The 23,365-nt window shown below is 33.9% G+C and overlaps 1 protein-coding gene across 1 annotated transcript in view; it reads right to left on the bottom strand.

Annotated features, from left to right (window-relative positions):
* Nucleotides 1-23,365, bottom strand: part of LUZP2 (leucine zipper protein 2) — a 502,288-nt gene that overhangs the window by 46,871 nt on the left and 432,052 nt on the right. Inside the window, exon 9 of the mRNA XM_063095866.1 lies at nt 15,281-15,445. Within this exon, the coding sequence (XP_062951936.1) occupies nt 15,281-15,445 (165 nt within the window). The remainder of the gene's footprint in view (nt 1-15,280; nt 15,446-23,365) is intronic.

The following is a 23,365-nucleotide window of genomic DNA, read 5'->3' as shown; positions in this document are numbered from 1 at the left end:
TCCAAATAGGTATCAAAACCATTTATTATCAATGTTCGATTATATATTTTCCCCATCAGTGAGAAAAGCTGACTTTTATTATCTAGGGTTTGGGACTTGACACAAATTCACCTTTCTTGAAGAATAGACTGTAATAGCTGAATTTAAATTTTATATGTATTGTACAACATATATTTATATGTAAATATAATTTTATATATAAGTTGCAAAACATGCAATATATAAATTGTAAATATAATTTTATATATAGATTGTAAGACATTATGCTGTAGGAATTTAAACAGTTGATAAATTTCAAGTACATCCATTCAGTTGTTTCTTGAGTCACTCAAGGAATAGACAACTTTGATTCCCTCAAAGCAGATAGCAGAAGTTGAGTGCATTTGTTTAAGTCTATGGCAGATGAATAACTCATAATTCTGCAAGCATTGTTAGAAAATGAGACACTGGCTCTCAAAAAGTTTTAAAGGTCAAAGTATTTGATTCATTGAAGCCAATAGTGATAATATTCCAAATTATATTTCTGCCAAGGAAAGTGTCAATAAAAGTTAACCTACAGAAATGTAGTCATAGTGCTTTTCTAAATACATAAACTGAGTGGATCCATATCTCTGTGGCTTCCTGATCACTGGGCACCTAAATTGAATTGTCCTCTGTCTTTATTTAATCCTACTTCTTTAGGTGTGATGGTTTAAAATATAGCCACATATTGTTTGACATTCCTCCCATCAAGATATGGGGTCCCTTTTCTTTGAATCAGGGCAGGTTTGTGAAGATTTTGACCACGTGAAATGGCAAAAGGGACACTATGTGATTTCCAACGTGAAGTCATAAAAGGACATGACATTTATGCCTCTTACCTGAAATATTTCATTTTGGAGCTATGAGTTTGCCATGAGAACAGTCTGACTAACCTGAGGTTTCATTTTGTGAGAAAAGCTCAAGGTGCATGGTGAAGATCTGAGTACGTGTTCTAGTCAATAGCCTTGAGGAATCTGTCATCTGAGCCATCTCCGCCCACTCACTACACATGTGAGTGAAGAAACCTCCAGATAATTCCACCTCCCAGTTATTTGAGTCTTTCTGACTGGCATCTCCATCATTGTGGATCAAAGACAAACCGCGTTCAAATTCCTGACCCTCAGAATCCTTAAGTATAGTAAAATGGTTGTTTTTATACCACTAAATTTGGGGTTGTGACGCAACATGGAAATCAAGAACTCTGGTTTCTAGGTCCCTTTGTGCTGCTATAAGAAAATACCACAGACTGGGTAACTTATAAATAATAGAAACTTATTTCTCACAATTCTGGAGGCTGAGATGTTCAAAATCAAGGTGCCCACTGGTGAGAGCCTGATCTCTTTGCTGCCAACATGGCACCTTGTTGCTGCATCCTCCAAAGGGGAGGAATGCTGTGTCCCCACATGGAGGAAGGGACAGAGGAACTTAAAAAGGACAAACTCCCTCTATCATGCCTGTTTTTAAAGGCGCCTAATCCCATCCAGGAGGGCATAGCCATCATGACCCAATCAACTCCTAAAGGCCACACCTACAAATGCTGTTGCATTGGGGATTAGGTTTCAACCTGAATTTTGGAGTAGTCAGAAACTTTCAAACCGTAGCATCTGGGTAAGTAGTAGATCATGACTTTGCCAATTACCAAGTCTGTAACCCAGATAAGTTTATATAAATTCAATAAGCCTCAGATTCTTCACCTATAAAATTAGGTTAATGATAGGCTAAAAGGATTATTGAATTAATAAATGGGACAAATCTATGTTTAACTTTTAGCACATTTTTTTTCAAGTAGTAAAATATTCATAAAGGTGATGATAATGATGATGACAATGCATTCTGCTAGAAATTGGATCACACACTGGTTTTGATTGGCTTGCCCAGTGTGTTGTAGCAGACCTGACCTTGAAGCTCAACAATGAGGAAGGATGTGGGCCGATGATTACATCACCTTGGATTCCTTCAAGAGCCTGCAACATTGCCTTTCACATAGTGGGCAGTCAATAATTACTTGCTTAATTAAGTAATTATATAAAACTACAATGTATCTTAGCATCTTCTGTGCACAGTCAATAGTAAATTATGAATTAAGGTGATTATGGATATTTAGTGCCATAAACTACTGTGGTACATAAAATTCTATGAAAGTATTTTGTGTCCTGAATTATTTGTGAATATTCTCAACTTCCCTTTGCACGTCACAAGATATTTACAAAAATAACGTCTATCAGTAACTGAATGAAAATCTTTATTTATTTTTATATGGCCAGAGCCTTACTTTTTAAAGAATATACACTAAAAACTTCTAAAAGTTAATGATTTCAAAGAAATGACAAAGCAGTAATAAAGAAAGCAGAAGCATGCTTTTATATTCCATACTTAATGAATTCCAATTTGTTTCCATCTGTTTGAAAAATAATGCAATTTTCTAATTTTCGGAAACTGTGGTAATAATTACCAAACTTTAAGTTGTAATGAAACAATGTAGGTTCTTAAATCAATGAGTAATATTAAATATCTTCTACTATATAATGAAAGCACAACAATAAAACAACACACAATTTTTAATTAATAAATGAGAACAATAATAACTAGTTTGTGGAGCTTTTTTGCAGTATCATTTTACATTTGTAGATATGCCAAGAATGTCATCATATCTACATCCTATTTTGGAGGAATCCAGGTTCCTCTGCATAGTTAATTTTCAAGCATTTCTTCATACTCTTATATGTTTTTTAAACTCCTTTAAACATATCTGCTGGATATTCCACTACATATACACACATTTTTTAATTGGGCCAATATTCTATTATGACATTTGTTCTTACAATGTTCTAATGAATATCTTTGTATACAGATAAATTTTCACTTACTTTTTAATAGTAGGTTAGCTCTTATAACAATTAAAAAATCCATACAAGTATATTATCAAAGCAGTTTTAATTAATATTGTCACACTTTCTCCCTCTGTCTGCCTCAGTATCTACTATAATTCTTCCAACAATAAAAAGATATCAAGACAATGATATATAGATGCACCACAGGGCAAAAGAAGATAATGTGTGATAGAAAACTATGGGAAGAGAGTCTATATTTACATGAAAATTTTGAAATTCAGTAGAATTATAAGCAGTCATCCAAATATCTCTTTAATAAAATAGAAAAGCAGTTTGGAATTTTATGAAAATATAAATAATATCTATTATCTGTTTCATATATGTATATATAAATAAAGTGACTGAAAAGGTAATTATTTAGGATTGATGTATATTTATTTGGGTAGATAGATTATAGATAATTAAATGTGTTTTTTGTTTTGCTTTTCCATATGCCCTATGCATGACAAGACCTGATAAATCCTGAAGGAAGGAAGAAAAGTGGAGATTGAGGGAGGGATGCAGGAAGAAGAACATGGATCTAAAGCCTAGCAATGAATCTCCCTTTTCAAATTGTAGAGAACTAAAAAGACTATACTTTCTAGAGGGCCAAAATCTTTCCATTTTAAAGAAATTTGGGTAACTAGGTTAAGTATTACCAAGGATAGTTGTGCATGTATCACATATGGTTGTCAATACTAGAGCTGCCAGAACTTAGTTTAAATATACTTTTCTACTAGTTGGATGACATTAGTCAAATGTCTTAACCTTACATTGTTGAGTTAAGCAACTCAAACAAGTGGACCAGCATATATCTTTGAATACATTCCAAATGCTGGACTTCTAAAAATTTGACATGCTCACTTTCACAGAATCCCAGCTGCCCTTAAAATGCACGTTCCCCCCCCCCCTAAATAAAACACATATGAAGAACAAACACCACCATCAGATTGACTTTCACAGAGACAATATCTGCCTGGCCTATCTTCACACAGCGGGAAACAATATTGATTGCATGAAATGCTGCTCCTTTGAGTTGACATCAAGAGCTTCAGAGTTTTGATATTCTGTTAGTCTCCAATAATATTAGCTCCTTCAGCTAAGGAACAAAATAAATAATGACAATATTCTAAATTTTAAAGACATCATGAGGATTTCCCTGAGATGTAGAAGTCACAGTTTAGGAAGAAACTGACAGTCTTGAGGAATGTGAGATTTGCTCCAGCAAAAGGAGCAAAATAATTTCCTATCGTGGAAAGCATAAATGACTGACAACCCCAGTTACTAAGCCATGACCCCACCATCATGAAATAACAGCAGAGATATTAAAATAGCCCATTCCCATGAAATATGGGACTCTTCTAAAGACTGGCTTTGATTCAATGACTTCAATTAACATTGTTGAAAGTTTCTTAGAACTGCACAGTAGTCTAAGCCTTTTCGTATAAGTCTTGTATATTAAATGGAAGTTGCAGAGCAAGTATTGGATATAGCACATATTGTGGGATCTTATCTTCCTGGTGCCTCATTTCACATGGAGAACAACTCAGGGAATATTAACAAATGAAGTAAATTTATATTATATAATTAACTTTGATCCTCAACCCCTTCAAATTTTGCAGAGGTACTACATTATCTTGGTTAGTGAATTTCTGGAGTTAAAATAAATGTTATCTTTTTAAAATTTGTTTTTTCTATTCTTTTTTTTCTTTGGAGGCAAAGACAATGAGATGAATACAAAAGAAAAGTTTTCAAATGTTTCTTACATGTCTTTACAAACACAAGTGAGCTGATAATGGAACCACATCTGAAGATGTGAAGTAATGATCAGGGTCTCAGATCCCAGAGCCAGAAGCCTCAGTTGCCAATGACCTAGTTTTGAGACCTGGAATGGGTACTACTAGCCTCTGTTGAGCCTTGGTTTTCTCACTTACAACATGAGAATGCTATCATTGTCACCTCACAATGTCATCTTAACTGAGAAAACTTGTGCAAAGCCATTAGCAGTGAGAAAGGTACAGTACAAGTTCCCGATAAATTTTAAGTATTGTAAGAGTATAAGAAAAACTGCATGTTCTCTCCTTTTTATTAGAATATCTCTAAGATTCTAAGTAATATTCATCTTGAGAGAGTGATTTGGTGCACCATAGCTGGCATAAGAAACTTGGGTTCAGGTTTTAGTTCCTATTTTTAAGTAAAATGGTTAGAGTAAGATCTGTTGTATTTATTGTGATGACATAGTAAAACATCTTCCAGCAATATTCATAAAGGACTATGTAAATCAATCTTATTTTTATTAAGCAATTAAAAGAAAAATAACTTTAGAAAATACAAAATGTATATAAGAAAATATGAATAAACATTCTAAAAATATGGTTGCACTTTAAAAAGATGATAATACAAGTATGTATTTGGGATCTTGTTGATTATGCTCTTCAAATGCCTCACGATGGAATTTTATATCCCGGAATTAAGTTTACATATGAGATAAGATGTACATCTTAAAGCATGATTAACTATGGTTTGATAAACAAGCTTACGTTTTTTTTCTTTGCTTTTGTTTCTCCTTTGGCATATTTCTGGCATATTCCTCTCTTGTATGTACTATTTTTCAGTCACTCTTCTAGGTATTTGTTTATTTGATATATGGAGTTGAATAAAAACCAGTCTTTAAGAATTTCAGGCAGTTTAGCCTTTCTATCCAATCTAATAAGCCATATGACAGAGTTATATAAAAATTAAAAAATAGCCAATTACTCCTGCAAGATAATAAAAAAAGATTCATTTTAAATTTACATATCTGAGCAATTGTAAATAGACTATAATTGCCTATTCTATGAGTGACTAAATGCTGATAACCTCGTATGAATTTGATCAATAAAAAAGGGTAATGTCTTGCACTAAATTACCTTTCAATCTATCTGTCTATCCTTCTTCTTTCTTATCCCACCACAAGAATAAACAGCAGCAAACAAAATTGTATGCATCTATCTTTGCTCTGCAAAAAAGAGTCTATATAATATCTCAAAAAAAGAAAATTTGCTCATAGCGTGTAACTGATGTGACTAACTTCTCAGATTAGACAGCTGTAAACACTCAGAAAATATTTTTGCTTTCATAAAAAGGGCCATATATGTCACAGGAAAGCATAATACCAGCTCTGTAGGGTACTCACACATACTGTCATGATTTCACAAAATCTTGAATATCAATAAGTTCCACATAGTGATGAAAAGCAAGGCTGTTACTTCTAATTTTCTTTAAAATATTTAAATCCAACTCAGTGCACGTAGGGTGAATTAATACGACAAATAGTTGACCAGCTTTAGTAAAAAGAATACAATTCCTTTTTGGCAAATATAAATATCTTATGTTTCCTACTGTTTGAAAGTTCTTTTGTGGACATTCTTTTGGTGAATGTCCAAATTATTTTCTTATTGTCACACTCTATTTAGAGTTTTTTGATGGCTACTTCCCCAGATATGGTTTCACAACATTTTATTAGACCAAATAAGTCTAGAACTTATAACATTCAATTTATCTTCATAACAACCTGTGAATAACATATTATTATTATCCCCATATTACCAGGGAGGACTTAGTTCAAAATGTGGCCACTGTTATACAGATGATTAGTGGCAGAATACAGATTCAAATTCTGGGTCTTAAACAATGGGCATACGACATACCTGGTATAATGCTATACATTTGGGAAATGTATATTTTGGTTTGTTATGCTCATTGTTTTATAGTGTTAGCTCTGTTTCACAAAGGAATAATTGAAGTCTCTAGTATAATTGCTCAAGGTCTTATGTGCATTGAATAATTGGCAGAAATGAGGATTTACGATTATTCTACTGAATTCCAAATTTGTGCTCTTACACATGATTCTTGGCACTGAGTATCTGATATTTAGACACAGATTCCAATACAGGCCTCCAGGACAGTGATGTTAAAAAGAACCCAGCATACTCAGTGAGCCCACCTAATCAAACTTGCTAATGCCTTCCCAAAACTACTGGAAATCAGCATAAACCTACAACCAAAAATAAGCATATTTAGCTTCTCTCTACATGCACTACGATGCTGTTTAGGCAGAAGAGATTAGGACCTAATTCTATCTTTAAGAAGAAAATTTTGGTATATGGGACACTAGCGAATTTTAAGTGAGTTTAATCCCATAGTGCATTCTCTTTTCAAATTTAAACTTGCTTGAACACACATGACTTTACTAACTTTCTTTTGAATTTATTTTTAATTTTAGTCTGTATCATTTTTCAGTGTAATGTTTGCTTTAGTTCTGGCAAATTTTCTTTGAAGCAATACTTTGTTTTATTGGATCTCATGTTTTCTAACTTCATCTCTGTTGAGGCAGTATTTTTTCTTGAGAAATGTATTTTTTCATACGCCCCCTCCCTAGAATTGGAGAGCAAAGCCGGATGCTCACAGGAGTGCTATAAATGGGATTTAGAAACTGTAGTTAGTGTGTATATGATGTGGGGAGAGACCAACGTATTCCAAGCATTTGTGTAGCATGGCAGGAGGCTTCTCCTGAGTTAGTAACAGCCTAATTTTGACTGATGAACTAAAGTATGTGAGATATTCCACTTTCACAACTCCCCTCCCACCTGCTTCAAAATGTATCCATGCCTTCATTCATCTTTACCAACTTAACTCCTATCTCAGAACTTGGTATGTCCTCGCTCCTTTCTATGTCCTGCTCCTCCTGTTGTGATCATGTTCATATTCCTTGCTGCTGCTTCTAGGATTTTGTATCCTTATTATAGTCTCTCTTTTAAGCCTTCAATAAATGTTTATATTTTTCTATTACTAAAAATGTACTCAATCTCTTTCCATCTTACAAAGAAGCCCCTCACTGGATTTGTCCACTCACCCTTTACAGCCAATTTACTTAAAATAATCATCTAGTTTTCTCGCCTCCACTTCCTCACTAATTTCCCCAAATTTTATGTTCTTTGTATTTCGCAAATTCATCTCCTCCTTTCCCTTCCCACTGCTGCTCACTGTCTCTCACCAAGAATATGCTATTTTTCCAGTGGTTTTGTTTGCTTCTAGCATCTTGTCTTCCTAATCCTTACCTCTATATTACTACCAAAATTATCTTCTTAGAACTCTAAGAATGTTTGCCCTTGTTCAAATCTTTTAACTTTTAGTAGATTCCCAGTGGCTTCCAGATATAAAAATTAAAAAATGAATTAATCGTGGAGAGGAAAGAAAAACGCTGACAATTTAAAATGACCACGGTAAGTCAATTAACTTTCTTATACATGCCCTTTACTTGTGCAAATGTATAAGAAAATAAATTTGTTAGACAAGGAGCTTTTAGGATTAAGCATATTTTCTGCAATTAAAGAGAGAAAAAAAGTTGAACAATATTTCTAGTGACAAAGCCCAAATGCCCCTTATTTGTAATAATGGAGAAGATGTTGGGGTCTCTCTTACCTATAAATACAAGTGGTGACTAGAAGCTAATCTAAAATACCTTTACAATAGTAGTAGATTAGTTCTATAATATTTATTTAAAATAACTAAATATCTGTTACAACGGAGATAGCATGAAAGTAATTATTATTTGATCAATATCCAAGAAATTGTAATGAAGCCTGGCAGATTAGCTCAGTTGGTTAGAGTGCGGTGTTATAATAACAAGGCCAAGACCAACGGTTCAGATTCCCATACCAGCCAGATGCAAAAAAAAATAGGAAAAGGAATTATGATAAAAATATAGGAAAATAAAATGAAACCTGGTGGGAATTCCTCTGTGACAAAAGATATTCAGCATCAGTGATGTTTTCTGTGAATATAAATATGACTTCCTAGGCTGACATAAGATAACATTTCCCCAAAAATGATTGGTTTCTATTTATTTTAATTTTAGAAAGATTAAATGAATTATATCCTCAGGTTGCAAACAAATGTCTTTGAAAGATGTGCATAGAGATTTTCAAGTAATGATGTTCTATAACTAACTTTCTCATTATATATGTATCAAGAATGATGAATAAATGAAAATCTATAAAGATTTATTTTTAGACTATTCCTGGGTACAAACCTGTACACCAGTATTGAAAATAAAATATCACAGAGTGTTTGTGGGTTCAACTTTTATATTTAGCAGTTTTAATACAAGTTTTATAATTTATAATATAAATACACAAATATTTATGTTCATATAGAATGTATACATTCATATAGAAACATGTGAAATATGAATTATTTTAACTTTTATTGCCATAGAAATGCCATGAATGTTGGGGAGTAATTAAACAAAGCCCTAAAACCTCTAGGTCCAAAATGAAATTCTGACAAGATTTCTTAGTAATGTTATATTTTGCAAAAATGTTTTAGACTCCCGTTTTCATTTTTATTCTCACAATAACATTGGACATAGGAGATATAAAATATATGTTGATAGCATGTAAAGAATGACAATAGATGGTAGAGTTAGAGATAATGCTAGCTAATGACAGCAGGCAGAAAAACAGAACTGTCTGAAACTAGTCACCTCTGAGTCAGATGAAACGTCTCTTCTAGAAGCAGGAAAATAGGAAGAAAGATCAAGTTTACTTCTGAGAGTCCTTTCTTATTCCTAGAGTAAGGATCTCAGTGATTCTCAACTTTAGTTTAAGTTAGAATAATCTGGGAAATTTGAATAATCTCCCAAACTGGCCTGCTCTCCTGTTGAATTTGTATGAGAATTGGGAGGGTTGACATCCAGGTGGTAAGAATTTCTGAAGCACCCAATAATTAAAATTGCAGGGCAGGTTGATAATTCAGGTCTATGATGATTCCAGGTGCACTGTTTTGAGTGTTCTTGACAATTATGTCACAACAGATTTTTGGCAGAAAAAAGAGAAATGAAAATCGACCTTGCTCTAAACCTCCAGGCAACATGCAGAATTCAGTTTTCATTAGATATCTTCAAACTCCCAAACAGGGCCAGAAATGTCTGTTGCTCTAGAATGACTTTGGCATTTTTAACAAACTTTAAAAAAATAACAAATCATCCTTGTCCAATTAAGTAGATTCCACAGCTGTGACCTTTAACAATGTAAAGTGCAGGTAAGTCCAAGCAGTGAGTTTCGGAGAAAGACAAAGAGAGACAGAAAATGGTAATAGCCTGGGATGGGGATGAAAAATTGGTTTTCGTAGCACAATTTTATCACTGTCTATCTGCATTGCTTATCTGACTTGCTTCTCATTTCTGCTGTCTTTCAACTGTCCCCTTTCTTTATGGCATTTAATACTATGATCCCTGACATTAAATGTATTGTAAGAATTCTGCTATACCTTTATGCTAAAAACTGAAGTTGTACTTGTTTGAATTGATGTATTGTTTTCTCACAATTGAACAATAGAACAAGGTAAATAGTTTAGCTTTGTTTAAAGTTAAAGTAACATCCCACTAAAAACCTTCTTTAAGTTTTCTCATAGTGGTATCCTGGCTTCCAGATATTATAATGCTATTTCATATATTTATTGATTGCTTTTTCATTGTCAGGAACTATTACATAGGTTGATGTTGTATGTGAATTTCTTTATTTGATCTCCACAACAACTCTATAAGGTTGGTGCTGTTATTATCTCCATTTTGTAGATATAGAAGATGAGTCCCAGAAAAGTAATTTGATCAAGTAATCAAAATTAGAAAGGAGCAGAAAAGAGACTTTCATTTAATCAGTCTAATTAATAAATCTTAGCTCCTAAACTTCATGTTATGTTACTGTAAATACCAAATATATTACCGTTGCACTAATTCCTATCTTTTCATCTAAAAGTGGTAGAACTCTTTGGTGATATGTTTTCTGCTCTTCCTCCTACATTTATATATTTTCCAAATTATATAAAGTCACATTTAATATTTTTTTTTAAAAATGACTATAATAAAATTAAATTAAATATTACAATGGGTATATAAAAATTAATTAGTTTCTCAGAATGTCATTAATTGAACAAGCTTTTTAGCTTAATAATTATTTTGCCTTTTCTGAGAGCCACCATGCATGTAGCTCTACCACTTAAGCAGTACAAGAGAAAAAAATAAATATGTTGGTCACTTATTGTTTGTATAGTGTCTATGATACCCAGTAGTCTGATCTTAAATGCTGTGCACACACGAATACATACATACACATACACACAGTGGCATGCTATTGACTAGATCTGTGGGCTAGAAGGACCCTGATATATAGTATTTGTCAATTTCCATGGTATAAATACTACAAAGTTGAATCTATCAACATGATGTCACTGAATATGACTTTAAAAAATATGCAGTAACAACACACCATTATATAGTGTTTCCATTATACAGACCCAAAAGACATAATATATTCAAGGGCATAGACAATATTACTATGTAGTAGCTTTTATATTTACCACATTGCTTTTAGTATAATTTATTTAAGTATAAGTAAGTATAATTAATATTTAATAGTGCCTATGTTTAACAGATGACTAGTACAAATTCTGAAAATTTAACAGTTAACTTTTGCAAGCAATTATGAGCCAGTTCCAATAGCCCACTAGAGTATTCACCATTTTAAATATACAGAGTGACGTACATATAGTGGTTTTTGTACTAGTAACACAGGTATGGAAAAGTCATGGTTCTCAGCTCAAATACATAATGAAGAGTTTCTCAGCAAAAGATCAGGGGAAAGGATGCACTTCCACCACCATATACATTCCATCTTTTTGATGATACATAAATCCAGACTCAAGTTATTTCTTTTGCCTGGGGTCCTTTATGAACCTCATCTCTTTTCACTCTACACAGTCTCTTCAACTAATTTCATCCACTTCCCACACTTAACTGCTACTCATGGTGTTGATATCCAATCCTATATCTCCACTCAAATGTCTTCCCTGAGTTCCAGATTTAAATGTATAATCATCTACTGGAGATAGATACTTGGTTTTATGGCCGATGCCCAAAATACAGCATGCTGAAAACAAAACAATTTGGTTTCCCCTTTAAAACCTCCTCTTGTCTTTCCCATTACAATGAATGAATGCAAGCACTGAGCGTTATTCCTGTTCTCCCCCCTTCATATATCCCACTTAATCACTAGACTAGTTTTATGCTCAAATAACATATGGAATCCCATATCCATTTTCTGTACCACAGCCTAGGTCACCATCATCTCCTGCATGGATCTGTCACTGGCTTTCTTGTTTCTACTCTAGGGTCATTTTATGTAAAACACAAATCAGATCACTGGGTTTATATATTTGCTCTTCACATCTTTGCAGGAATACTATTCTCTATGTAACAAATATATAATCTCAACAAAGGCATAACAAATACATGATCTCATGCATTTAGACCTAAGTATCTCCTTAGTCTTTATCTTTAACCAAATATATTTGGAATGCGGAATCCAAATACTGTACTAAAAAGCAACAAACAGAGATAGCCTGATCTACTACTAAGAATACCCCCTGGATTTTTCTTTATTGCTTTCTGTTTACAGAGAATTAGGTAACCATCTCCACAAGGTCAAGGCTGTGTCATTTCAAATGTGCATCCCCAATGATGAGTACAATCTTGGTATATCAATGGAAAACAATTAGGTTGGATAGAAATTATTTAAAAATAACTAAATCATATATATTTTCCTAACTTCTAAATAAGAAAAAATGTCTGATAAGAAGAGAGACACACAACAAATGTCATTTCAATTAATTATCTAGAAACATTGTTCTGGATGCTGATTAAGGTCAAGCAGATTGATGAGGTAAGCACTGTCATCTCCCTTAAGGAGAGAGGCTTTTATAGACATCACTGTGCTCAATGCATGACCAAGGACCAAGAGTAGTAAACAGCTACTAGAGCACTGAGAGTAGCAAAAATAATTCTAACTGAGAGGGCAACAAAACATTTACTCAAATCAGTGAGACACAAGCATAATAATCATGGAAAATACAATGACCAGGAAGGAAGCTGATAGACTTGACTGGGAGTCCTTGGCAGAAACTTAAGCTACAAGACTAAATGGTTATATAAAAGACATACTACAGAATTAAAAATATATATATTAATAACATGGGGGTATGAATACATTTTTTTCAGCTTTCTTCAGTAAAATCTTATAATTTTAAACTCCCCTTCTAATGAAACTGTGGCTTTTAAAATCCATATACATATGTACGTATATACATAAACATATACATACATATGTATATACAGACATTCACACACAGGAATAAAAATTTGACTGCATTTGACTGAAAGAAGTTAAAATAATATCTTTTGGGAGGAAGTTTGTCTTTTTCCATATATGTGCTCAAAATTGTTTACTTGCATGTGTTTTACAGATTTCAGGGGGAAAAAAATCCCACTGAAGAAGGGCTGGAGATTATAAAAATTAAATAAAAGTAGATGAAATTGGCCAAAGGTGTCTGCATAGAGATCAAGCCCCAAGTACATGTAAAATACAATTTCCACCACTATTAAGAAAATAAAAATGGGAGAAACATAAGCACCAGACAAGCTTTTAATACTAACCTGTAAAATAGAATCTTCTATAATATATTAACTTAGATTTACTGAACTTTACCTTAAAGATTTGGACTTTTGTTATTGTTTTTTGAAAAATGAGCAATCTCCGAACCAGACTCATCTAAATGCCTTCTATCTTTTTTCTGTGATAAGCCAAAGGAAATAATAAATATTTATTATTTGTTTCAATGACAGGACATATATTTATTCATAGAAAATCCGTTAAAGCAAAAATCAGTAATTTCTTCCACACATTCAGGGTCATAAAAAGCCCAGTTTTAATAATGGGTTTAAACAAATAAATTTTGAGTTGAGACAAATATAATGTGCCCGTAAGATTACAAAGCTGCTTTGCCCAAGGTCATCAGGCTTCATGAGACTGAATCTTTGCTCTTCCCTAAGAGACTAACAATAAGTGGATTCTGGGTGTAGCTTTCTGGTAGGTGGGTGAGATTGTGTGGGACACTGCATTTTACCAATGACCATTCTTAAGAATCTACACAGGATTTTTCATAATGAACATAAAAACTTCATTATTATGTGCTTTTCTTGCCTGAGTTTGGTTAAGTAAACAAATACTTGTAATCCAGTGTTCAGAGAAAGAACAGAAATAAATAAAAAATGTACTGGCTTCAAAATTTTTAGATGTCCATCAGCATATTATGAAACCAAAGATAATAATATGATGAGATGGAAATGCATATTTTTAAATGAGTTTTGACCGAGACACATTAAAATTTCACAATGAGATTATACAGACTAAGTCTTTAAAGAGCATAAATTGACTAGTTACACATAAAAACAGAACATCAGAAAACTTATTTTGTTTAACTTTCTTTCTGACTCTCCATCCTGAAAATAGCATTTTCCTAATCTACAATTTTTCTGTACCCTCTTCTATTCAAATATAGGGAATCTCTGGAATAAGCAGTAGGAAACGCCAGATGTAACATCATTAGGTATTTTGCATCAGCAGTTCTCAGTTTGTTCTGGGCTCACCCCTAGAGATTTGCATTTAGACATCAGGCTGTTACCCATGGCACTCATTTTGATAGCAAGTGGTCCTTGGGCAGTTGTTCATAGAGCCATCAATTTCAAACATACTGCCCGAAACAAAACTCTTTTCTCCAATAACTATTCCTGGCTGTCAGGAGTTGCTTAAATGTAGAACCTACCAATTGAAGTTTGAAGACTGAAACAGAAGCAACACTAAAATGTCCCTTTGCTCTGTCTAAAGTAGGGTGGTAGTGGGGTTTTGGAGAAAGATTTGCTAGTATCAGTTGTTCTCAAACTTGGATGCATATTACAATTTCCTGACTCTTAAAAATTACTGATGACTAAAGGCCAACCTGAAAGAATCTGATTTAATAGGGCTGGGTTTGGATCCCAGGTGCCATCTTTTTTTTTCTTTTTTTTTTTTTTTTTTGGTATTTTAAGTGACACTAATGTGTAGCCAATGTTGAGAATTATAGACTTAATTTAAGGGGAAATAAAAAGTACTTCCGTGAGGATGATGTTTACACCCTAAGAGAAATTGTTTTCCAGTCAATCCCATGGTTTTTATTAGAATGCAATACAAGATATTTTCTTTTAACTTATTCTGTGTTTCTGTTTTGTTTTGTTTAAAAAAATTAGATGATCCTGCTTAAGAAAGAGCTAGGCTTTCTACTAAAGAAAAGCTGCCTTGGAAATTTTTCCAAGTGCCTATGAGGACTTTACAAACTGGGTTACTATCTTCCATGTACTTCTTAATCTTTCAATGAATTTGATATCTTACTTGGATCCACTCTGGTGATTATATAGAACAGACTTTAAAGACAGTACACTACTTGATGTGACTTTTCAAAGCAGGGATAAAATATACCTTGCTTTTTGTCCTTGCATCTGGAATCTTAGAGGCTACTGTCTTGGGTGGAAGTAACATCTTAGTTGGATTTGATGTGATTAGACTCAAAGGAGGAGGTTGATCACGGAAAACTGATGTCAAGCAGAGTTGTACAGTCTCTTTCATTGCTTTCATCTGTGATTCCTACAAAAAAAAAAAAAAGCATTAACATTTTCACTTGGGGCTCTGGTCATTATCTTTTTCCATTCTCCATTGACTCCTAGCATATATTCAGTCCCTACACAAATACATAAGAGTTTTCAAATATAAATGCCTAATTTATAAATTCCATTGTGACATGCTATTTAATTTGCAGACAGTCTTTTTCTAGGAGCTAATACATTTCATGATATGTTGTGTACGTTAAAATTCAGAGATATATCTTACTTTTTTCTCTTAAATTGACATGATTTCCTTTATGATGGTTTTCTGAAAAGGAAATATACTCTAGGTCACTCTGAAGTAGAAAATGTTGATCTTAGAAACCTGCCATCTTTCTCTGGCATTTACCTTCTTTATTAATAATCACTCCCCTAGCTCTGTATACCCTGTAGGATTAGCCTACACCTCCACTCAATTTTCCCACATAAAAGGAAAAAGAAATGTGTCTCTGACAAAACTCTCCATTCCTCTGGGCCTTGTCAGGAAATAGGAATTAATCTGATGTGATAATAAATGATAACACTGACACTTTCTCATATTAGTAAAGAATATCACAATATTCCAAGCATATGCATTTGCAGGAAAAAATTTATGTTTTCAATCATTGGTGAAACTGGCATTATTATTACTATTTTACTATGAAGGAAAGAAGATTCCAAGTTTTCACATGGATAGACTTCTGAATTAGACCTCAAGGGAGACTGACTAATGTAGAAAACTATGTCTAACTACCATCCAAGTCCCAGCTTCTACTTCTAATAATGTTTTAAAATGTTTAAATACATACACACATGCACACACAGACACATCTTATAATCTAAGCACAAATAAAAGAGAGATCCCCAGTTCCTAAGATAAAGAGACATAAAACTTTTGGGAAAACTTATGGCTATTTCTATGGCATGGAAGGGGTAAATAAATTTGGGACATGAACTGATATGACAATGTCACATTAACATCCATTTAGGAACATGAGATGTGGCCTTTTAACCATGAGAGGTGAAAAGACAGGTTGGTTACTACAGACAAGCTGGCACACATAGAGTTTACCCTTTTAGTGCACCCAATGGATCAGTGAAGCAGCAAGACTTGTTGCCTCTGCCTGACAAAATAGTGTGCTCTTATGAAACTACTGCATCTTATATACTATGCCAGAAATACACCTTCATATAGCACCCTCTCTTATTTCCTATTTCCTTACTATAAAGCCCTCATGGTCAACTTCTTGAGAGTTTACTTATATCCTTCCCCAAACCAGCCACTATGCTTTCTACTCTTATGTGTGGTATGTTGTAATTATCTTTAAGATAAGAGTGTCTATCAGTAGAACAAAATTTCAAGAAAACTCTCTTTTGACCATGTCAAGAGATTTAAAAGAAAAAAAATTGAAAAGCTGCATAACAGCAGCAACTGGGAATTTATTAGAAATAGGACAGACATTAATTTCCTTCTCAGTAATCTTTCTCTGTCAAGTTGTCTAAGATAAAAGAAGAAACTTACAAGGACTAGGATTGAGGTGTGTTCTTAAGTGTGTAGGAGAGGGCTATTATGAATGATGACATTTAGGGACCATTTTACTCATAATGGTCTCTTTGATATGTGTGTCTTAGTCCCTGTATTCTTGCAAATGCCCCACCCCATTAGTTTCTATTTCTGACCCTGTTTCTTTTCTTCATATAATTTATCACTAATTTTTAAATGTATATGTACAAACATACACATGGATAAGCTGCCAGCACTTAGCACAACTCCTGATACATTAGCAAGAGACTCAGCAAAAATTTCTTTTTGGATAAATAACTTTAAAAACTTAATTGAATATATTGTTTCCATATGTCAGGGAAGGGAATTTACAAATTATTAAAAAAAAAAAAGTAATAGTTCAGATTTCTCTTTCTGTTGGTTCTCTGCTGCAGTCTTGACTAATCTTTCTTTCTCTTCTGTCACTGCAGACAAGGAGGTCATGATATTGAATGCTCATGTCAGGAGTGAAATACCCCAGATGGTACTGAGCAATTCAAGTTGTTTTTTTCTTTTGCATGTTAAAGTGAGACCGTAGAAAACAAGTTAATGTGAAAGAGTCAGGCATGTCTTGGCCAAAACCAAGGCTAATGTAGCTTTGCAATGTGGATTTTCAATAATTAGATCATGCAGGAAGCAATGGTACTTACTGCGTTCACTATATTCAAATATTGGCTCCTCTCAACACACTACATATCTAAAAGCTAGATCTATAACAGGCTTAAGGCATGTGTTGACAAATCCCTAAGTTTGAGTAATGGCTTAAGGCATGCTGAAAATCAATAGTGAACTTCCAGTTAATGGTATCAAACATTGATTTTTAGTAAATACTGTCTAGGCTAGACAGATTTTTCAATGGAACTTTGAAGGAGATGTACATATATGTTCAATTTTTAATTATCTAAATTTGGGGGCAGTCATCTGTTCCCACAGGCCTCTTGACATTGTCAGGATCACAGCAGATTAACAGAGTCAACATGACAAAATGTAATTTCAACTCTTCATCTTTGATGGCCATAGTAGTGCACTATCTTTGCCTTTATGTTTCAACCTTTTCATCCACTCTTAGAATCTGACTTCATTTTTTTTTTTTTTTTTGGACTACAAGCCTGCAATGAGGCCTCCTATCTTGGATTCTGCGTTGACTCCTTAACTACATTGTAGAATTTTCCTGTTGGAGACCACAGATTGCTGTGAGAAACCTTGACCTAAGTTGGTTGTCTTTCTACCTAACCTTCATTATGTCCCTCTACTCAATAGAGCCTTTTACTAATATTACTAGGGTTTGGCCTGACCCAGTTCCAAGAGCAAGACCCAGAGAATGATTTGACACCACTATGTCATTACATGTTCGCATACATTGTTAAGTGTGGTCTGTTTTGAAACTGCAGGCTACTGTTTACTTTGAAGTTTGCTGGAACAAGATGTCACTTAACAAAATATGGTATAAACCATATATAGTACACTTTCCTCTAGATCTAAAAACCTGTTATTATTTAAGGTCAGTCCTGTTTTTGCCCTGTATTTACCCTCCCTGTACCAAACCACTTTTCCTAAGTGTTTTGCCACGTGATACTAAAATGCAAACTCCTTAAATGAAATGCCCTGTTTATCACAATATCCTTTACTTATAGCCCCTCAAACATTTCACATTCGTTCTCATCTTAGAGCCTTTATACTTGCTGTTTCCTCTGCCTGTAGAATCCTTTTTCCAAATATCCATATAGAAACCTAAAATGCATGAGGGATCTTCAAAAAGTTCACGGAAGGATTTGTATTATTTTTTCATTCAGTTTTCCACAAACATTTCCAAGTACCTGTGTATGTTTCAGCTCATATATTATCTTATTGGAAACAGATCCTGATCGTCCTTTCCAGGAATGCATGTTCCTTAAAGTCTCTATCACATTTCCTAATTTTATGTTTTATTTAGCCTTACCATCATTTCAAATTATCTTGTTGTGAATATGTTTATTGTTTCTCTGCTCCTAACAGAATATGATTTCTTTGAGGGCTCATGCCTTTTCTGCGGTATCACCCATTTCTTACTTAACAAATATTTGTTAAATGAAAAAATAAAGTAAATCCTCCAGAGGATGCAGGCTGATATTCTGTTATATGAGAAAAATAAAATATATTTCATTTTATCCTACTAGATAATATATGAAAATTATTATTTCAGATATTAAAAAATACTAGTACTTGTGTCAAATAATATAAAAAGGGTATAAGAAATAATTGTTTTATGTATCTTAAGTTGTTGGGAGATTTATAAACTTTCTTGTGTGTGTATGTTACTACTTTTCTCAGAAAAATACTTTTTGTCTGGGGACAAAAGATATACCTCACAAACACAACTGTGCCTTTAATCTAATATTCAAATAAATGAAAATTCACAGGCTATTATTCATGGTAATCTTAATTTCTTTATACAAAGACTCTAAGTCCTCCTCTGCAGGCTTTGGGAAGAGCACAGGGGGCTATGAAGCTGAAGGCTTTCTCTCTAACTTTATTGCTAACATGAAATCGGCTCTATGAATCCTTGAATGTTATTCAACATTTTTGGATCTCTGCTCGAGTGATCAGAAGGTCCCCTGTATGAAGGATGAATAGCATGTTCATTCATATATGTCAGAACTATTTAATTCATAACTATTTATTATACTCCTGCTATGTGCCAGACACTATGCTGTGGCAAAAACTGTTCTTATTCTGTTACTACTTAGTCCCGAGAAGCTGTGTAGGTCACCTAACTGTGTCATTTGTAATATGAATATACTAACGCATGAATTCCTGGGCAAATATTTCCGAAGCCCAGATACAATATAAATATTTTTCAGTGTGAATGTTTAAGAGATTTCCATACCATAAAGCTGTTTTATGTTTCAGTAGCTGAGGCTAACTCTAACTAATAAAATATTGCCAAATAAATAATTGATTGTTTGAAAACTCAAAGTCAATTCTTAAAGAGTATTATAGTTTATATTGGGATAGTAAATGGATACTTCTCTCATTAAATATGTCATGAGAAGCAGCTTGGAGTGTGAAGATATTTTTTCGTAAAATTTATGAGGTATTTAAGGTTATTTATATCCCAGATGTGACACTCTTAGAAGCTGGACACCTGAAGAATGTAGAAGTCTCATATAATGATAATGGAGAGAGGTTGCTGTGGATTGATTGAATTGTGTCCCTCAAAGTCCATAGATTAGAAGCTTAATTCCCACTGTAACTGTCAAGGGTGGGAAATTCTATTATGGTATGAAAGATGGGGCCTTGAAGAGCTGATTAGATTCTAAGGCCTAGTGAATGGATTAATAACAGTGGCCATGGGTGTAGTTCCATAGGCTTTAAAAGAAGAGAACGTGAGAGTCTCTTTCTCTCTCTCTCCTCTCCTCTCTCTCTCTCTCTCTCTCTGTGCTCTGTCATTTTCTGCCATATGAGACGCCTGCACTGCTGTAAAGCCACCACCAAAAAAGACCCTCACCAGATATGTTCCCTGGACTATGGATTTTCCAGCCTCTGAAACTGTAAGCAATAAAGTTTGTTTTCTTACAAATTACTCAGTTCCATATATTTTGTTATAAGCAACAGAAATGTACTAACTCAGAGGTGAAGAGCAATTTCATTAAACTGAAGTTTTTATGCATTTTGAAGTGAACTAGAATTTCCACCTGAATTGATGACTGCAGTTTGAGCCTTATATGTATTTTGCATAATATTTGTTGAAATCAAACTCCAGTAATAAGAAATACTTTTATAGTTTACTCTACCAAAAGTAGTGACAAGATCCTTGAGGTTGAAGAGAAAATTGTTATCACAGAGAGTCAGTTTCTGTGATCATATTCACTAATAGCAATAATGACTAAGCTTACTGAGTGTTTTCCATGTGCCAGGCATGCTTCCTAGTAATTTACATTTCTGATGTATGCAATTGACCCATTACCATTATGAATTAAGTTTTATTACTATCCCCAGTGAAGCACAGAGTTTGAGGGATTTGAACATGGTCATTCAGTGAAGAAGTATGATTTGAACAAGAAAAGAGTGACCCTGGAGATCATCAGTTAACTGCTGTGATGTACAAGCTCTCATCATGAAATCCAAACTGTGGCATGGTGTAGGGTAAGTGCATAATGGTGTTGGGTGAGGGGAAGGAATTGAAAAGGAGGGAAGCATTGAATGGGTAAAACTAAAGATGGAATAACGAGTCTGCATTTACCTTGAGTTCTATGATTTAGGCCAAATTATACTTTACCAATAAAGTGTTTTGTGACTACCATTCCATAAGACTTGCATGTACTTTCAATATACATATTAATTCTCTGTGCTTCTATTGCTTCATGATTCAGCCTATAATTCTTCCTATTGTTGGTGCCCAACAAAATTGTAAGAGATGAGGGACCTGAGAGCATGTCTCATATAATTTTTGTTTCTCATAGCACCTAGCACAGGACAGTCTCACAAAGGCATTTCTAATCTATTTAGCAATTGACTGACTAAAAGGATTATATAAAGTCAGATCAGGGAAAACATTTAATGCAAGAAACAACATTCCAACAATAGATATGGTAAAATTCAGAGGAGATCAGGCAGCCCCAGAATTGAGGGAATTGATTGTCTTTCTAAGACTTATAGTATGTTTCAGAAATCACGGCAGGGATGGCAGAGAAAGGATTTTTAAAAAAGGGAAGAGTTATGGGCAGCCTCTGCCACTTGGCAGAAGACAGAAGCATACTTCAGGATCATAGGCAGGAGCTCTGTGCAGCCCCCACTGCCTGGCAGAAGAAAGGAGAATCTCAAAAACAGCACTTCTGCATGGTAGTCCCCCATAGCCACTGCCAAAGCCTGTGAAGCTGAAAGGCACAATAGTGCCCACAGCCACCATGCAGGTGGCCCACCACTCACTCAACTTCTTTGACACAAGGAAAGTCACCAACAGAGACTGGAAAAAGATGAGGAAGTCGATCTCCTCTAAGATAACTACAGAGTAAGAGAAGAGGAAACTCCTCCACCAGATGACCAGACATCAACATAAAGATACTAGAAATATGAAAAACCAAGAAAACATGACACTGCTAAAACAATAGAGTAATTCCCAAGTACCAAACCCCATAGAGTAGGAAACCTTTGAAACGAATAAAAAGGAATTACGAGTGACAATCTTAAGGAAACTCAAAGAGATATGAAAAGACCAAGTTAGAAAACAAGAAGAAATATCCAGGATATGAAGGAAGAAATTTACAAAGATATTAATACCTTAAAAATGAATGTAGCAGAATTCTTGGAACTGAAGTGTTTATTCAACGAAATAAAACACACAACTGAGACCTTACACAGCAGGTTAGAGCAAGCAGAAGAAACAATTTCTGACCTTGAGATGGTCTTTTCAAAATAACTCAGGTGGATTTAAAAAAAAGGAAAAAAATAATTTCAAAAAATGAAAAAAAATTCAGAAAACTAGCAGACAACCTTAAGCACACAAATATCTGAATCATGAGTATTCACAAGAGGAGGAGAAAGTAAAACGCATTGAAAAACTATTCAACAAAATAATAATGGAAAACTTCCCATGTATAGGGAGAGACAGGGAACTTTAGATCCAGGATGCTCAAAGATTCCCAAAGAGACCCAGTCCAAAAATTTCCTCTCTCAGAAAAATTATAGTCAAATGGGCAAGGCTCAAAACAAAACAAAACAAACAAAAAAATAAATCCTAAAAGCATCAATAGAAAAGGGTAAGGTCACCCATGAGGGAGTCCCCATCAGACTAACAGCATACTTCTCAAAAGAACCTTTACAGTTCAGAAGAAAATGGGATGATATATTCAAAATAACAAAAGAAAAAAAGAATGCCCACCAAGAATACTGCACCAAGCAAGGCTATCCTTCAGAAATTAGAAAGAAATAGAGTATTTCCCAGATAAAGAGAAACTACAGGATTATATTACCACACCACCAGCCCTGCAAGAAATCCTCAAGGGAGTCCTGAATCTGGAATTTTAAAAAAAAGTATAATCACTACTATGAATAAACCAAAAAAAAAAAAAAAAAAAGAACAAAACTGACCAGTAGAAAAAAAAAGTGAAAGAAAAAGAGAAAAAAACCTAAATATTACTACCTCAAAAAAAAAAAAAAACCCAAAACAGAAAAAACAATAAAAAGGAAAAAAAAAGAATAGATATTTAAAACTTTCAAATCAAAATCAATAAAATGCCAAAAATAATACAGTACCTTTCAGTAGCAATCCAAAGTGAAAATGGATTGAATTCCTCACTCAAAAGACACAGACTGACTGATTGGATTAGAAAGTTGGACCTAACTATATGGTGTCTTCAAGAGACTCACCTCACCTGTAATGACACACAGGCCAATAATGAA

The sequence above is a fragment of the Cynocephalus volans genome, chromosome 4 (assembly GCF_027409185.1).
Source record: "Cynocephalus volans isolate mCynVol1 chromosome 4, mCynVol1.pri, whole genome shotgun sequence".
In the NCBI taxonomy this organism is placed as follows: Eukaryota; Metazoa; Chordata; class Mammalia; order Dermoptera; family Cynocephalidae; genus Cynocephalus; species Cynocephalus volans.
This window is presented reverse-complemented; position numbering and strand designations above follow the sequence as displayed.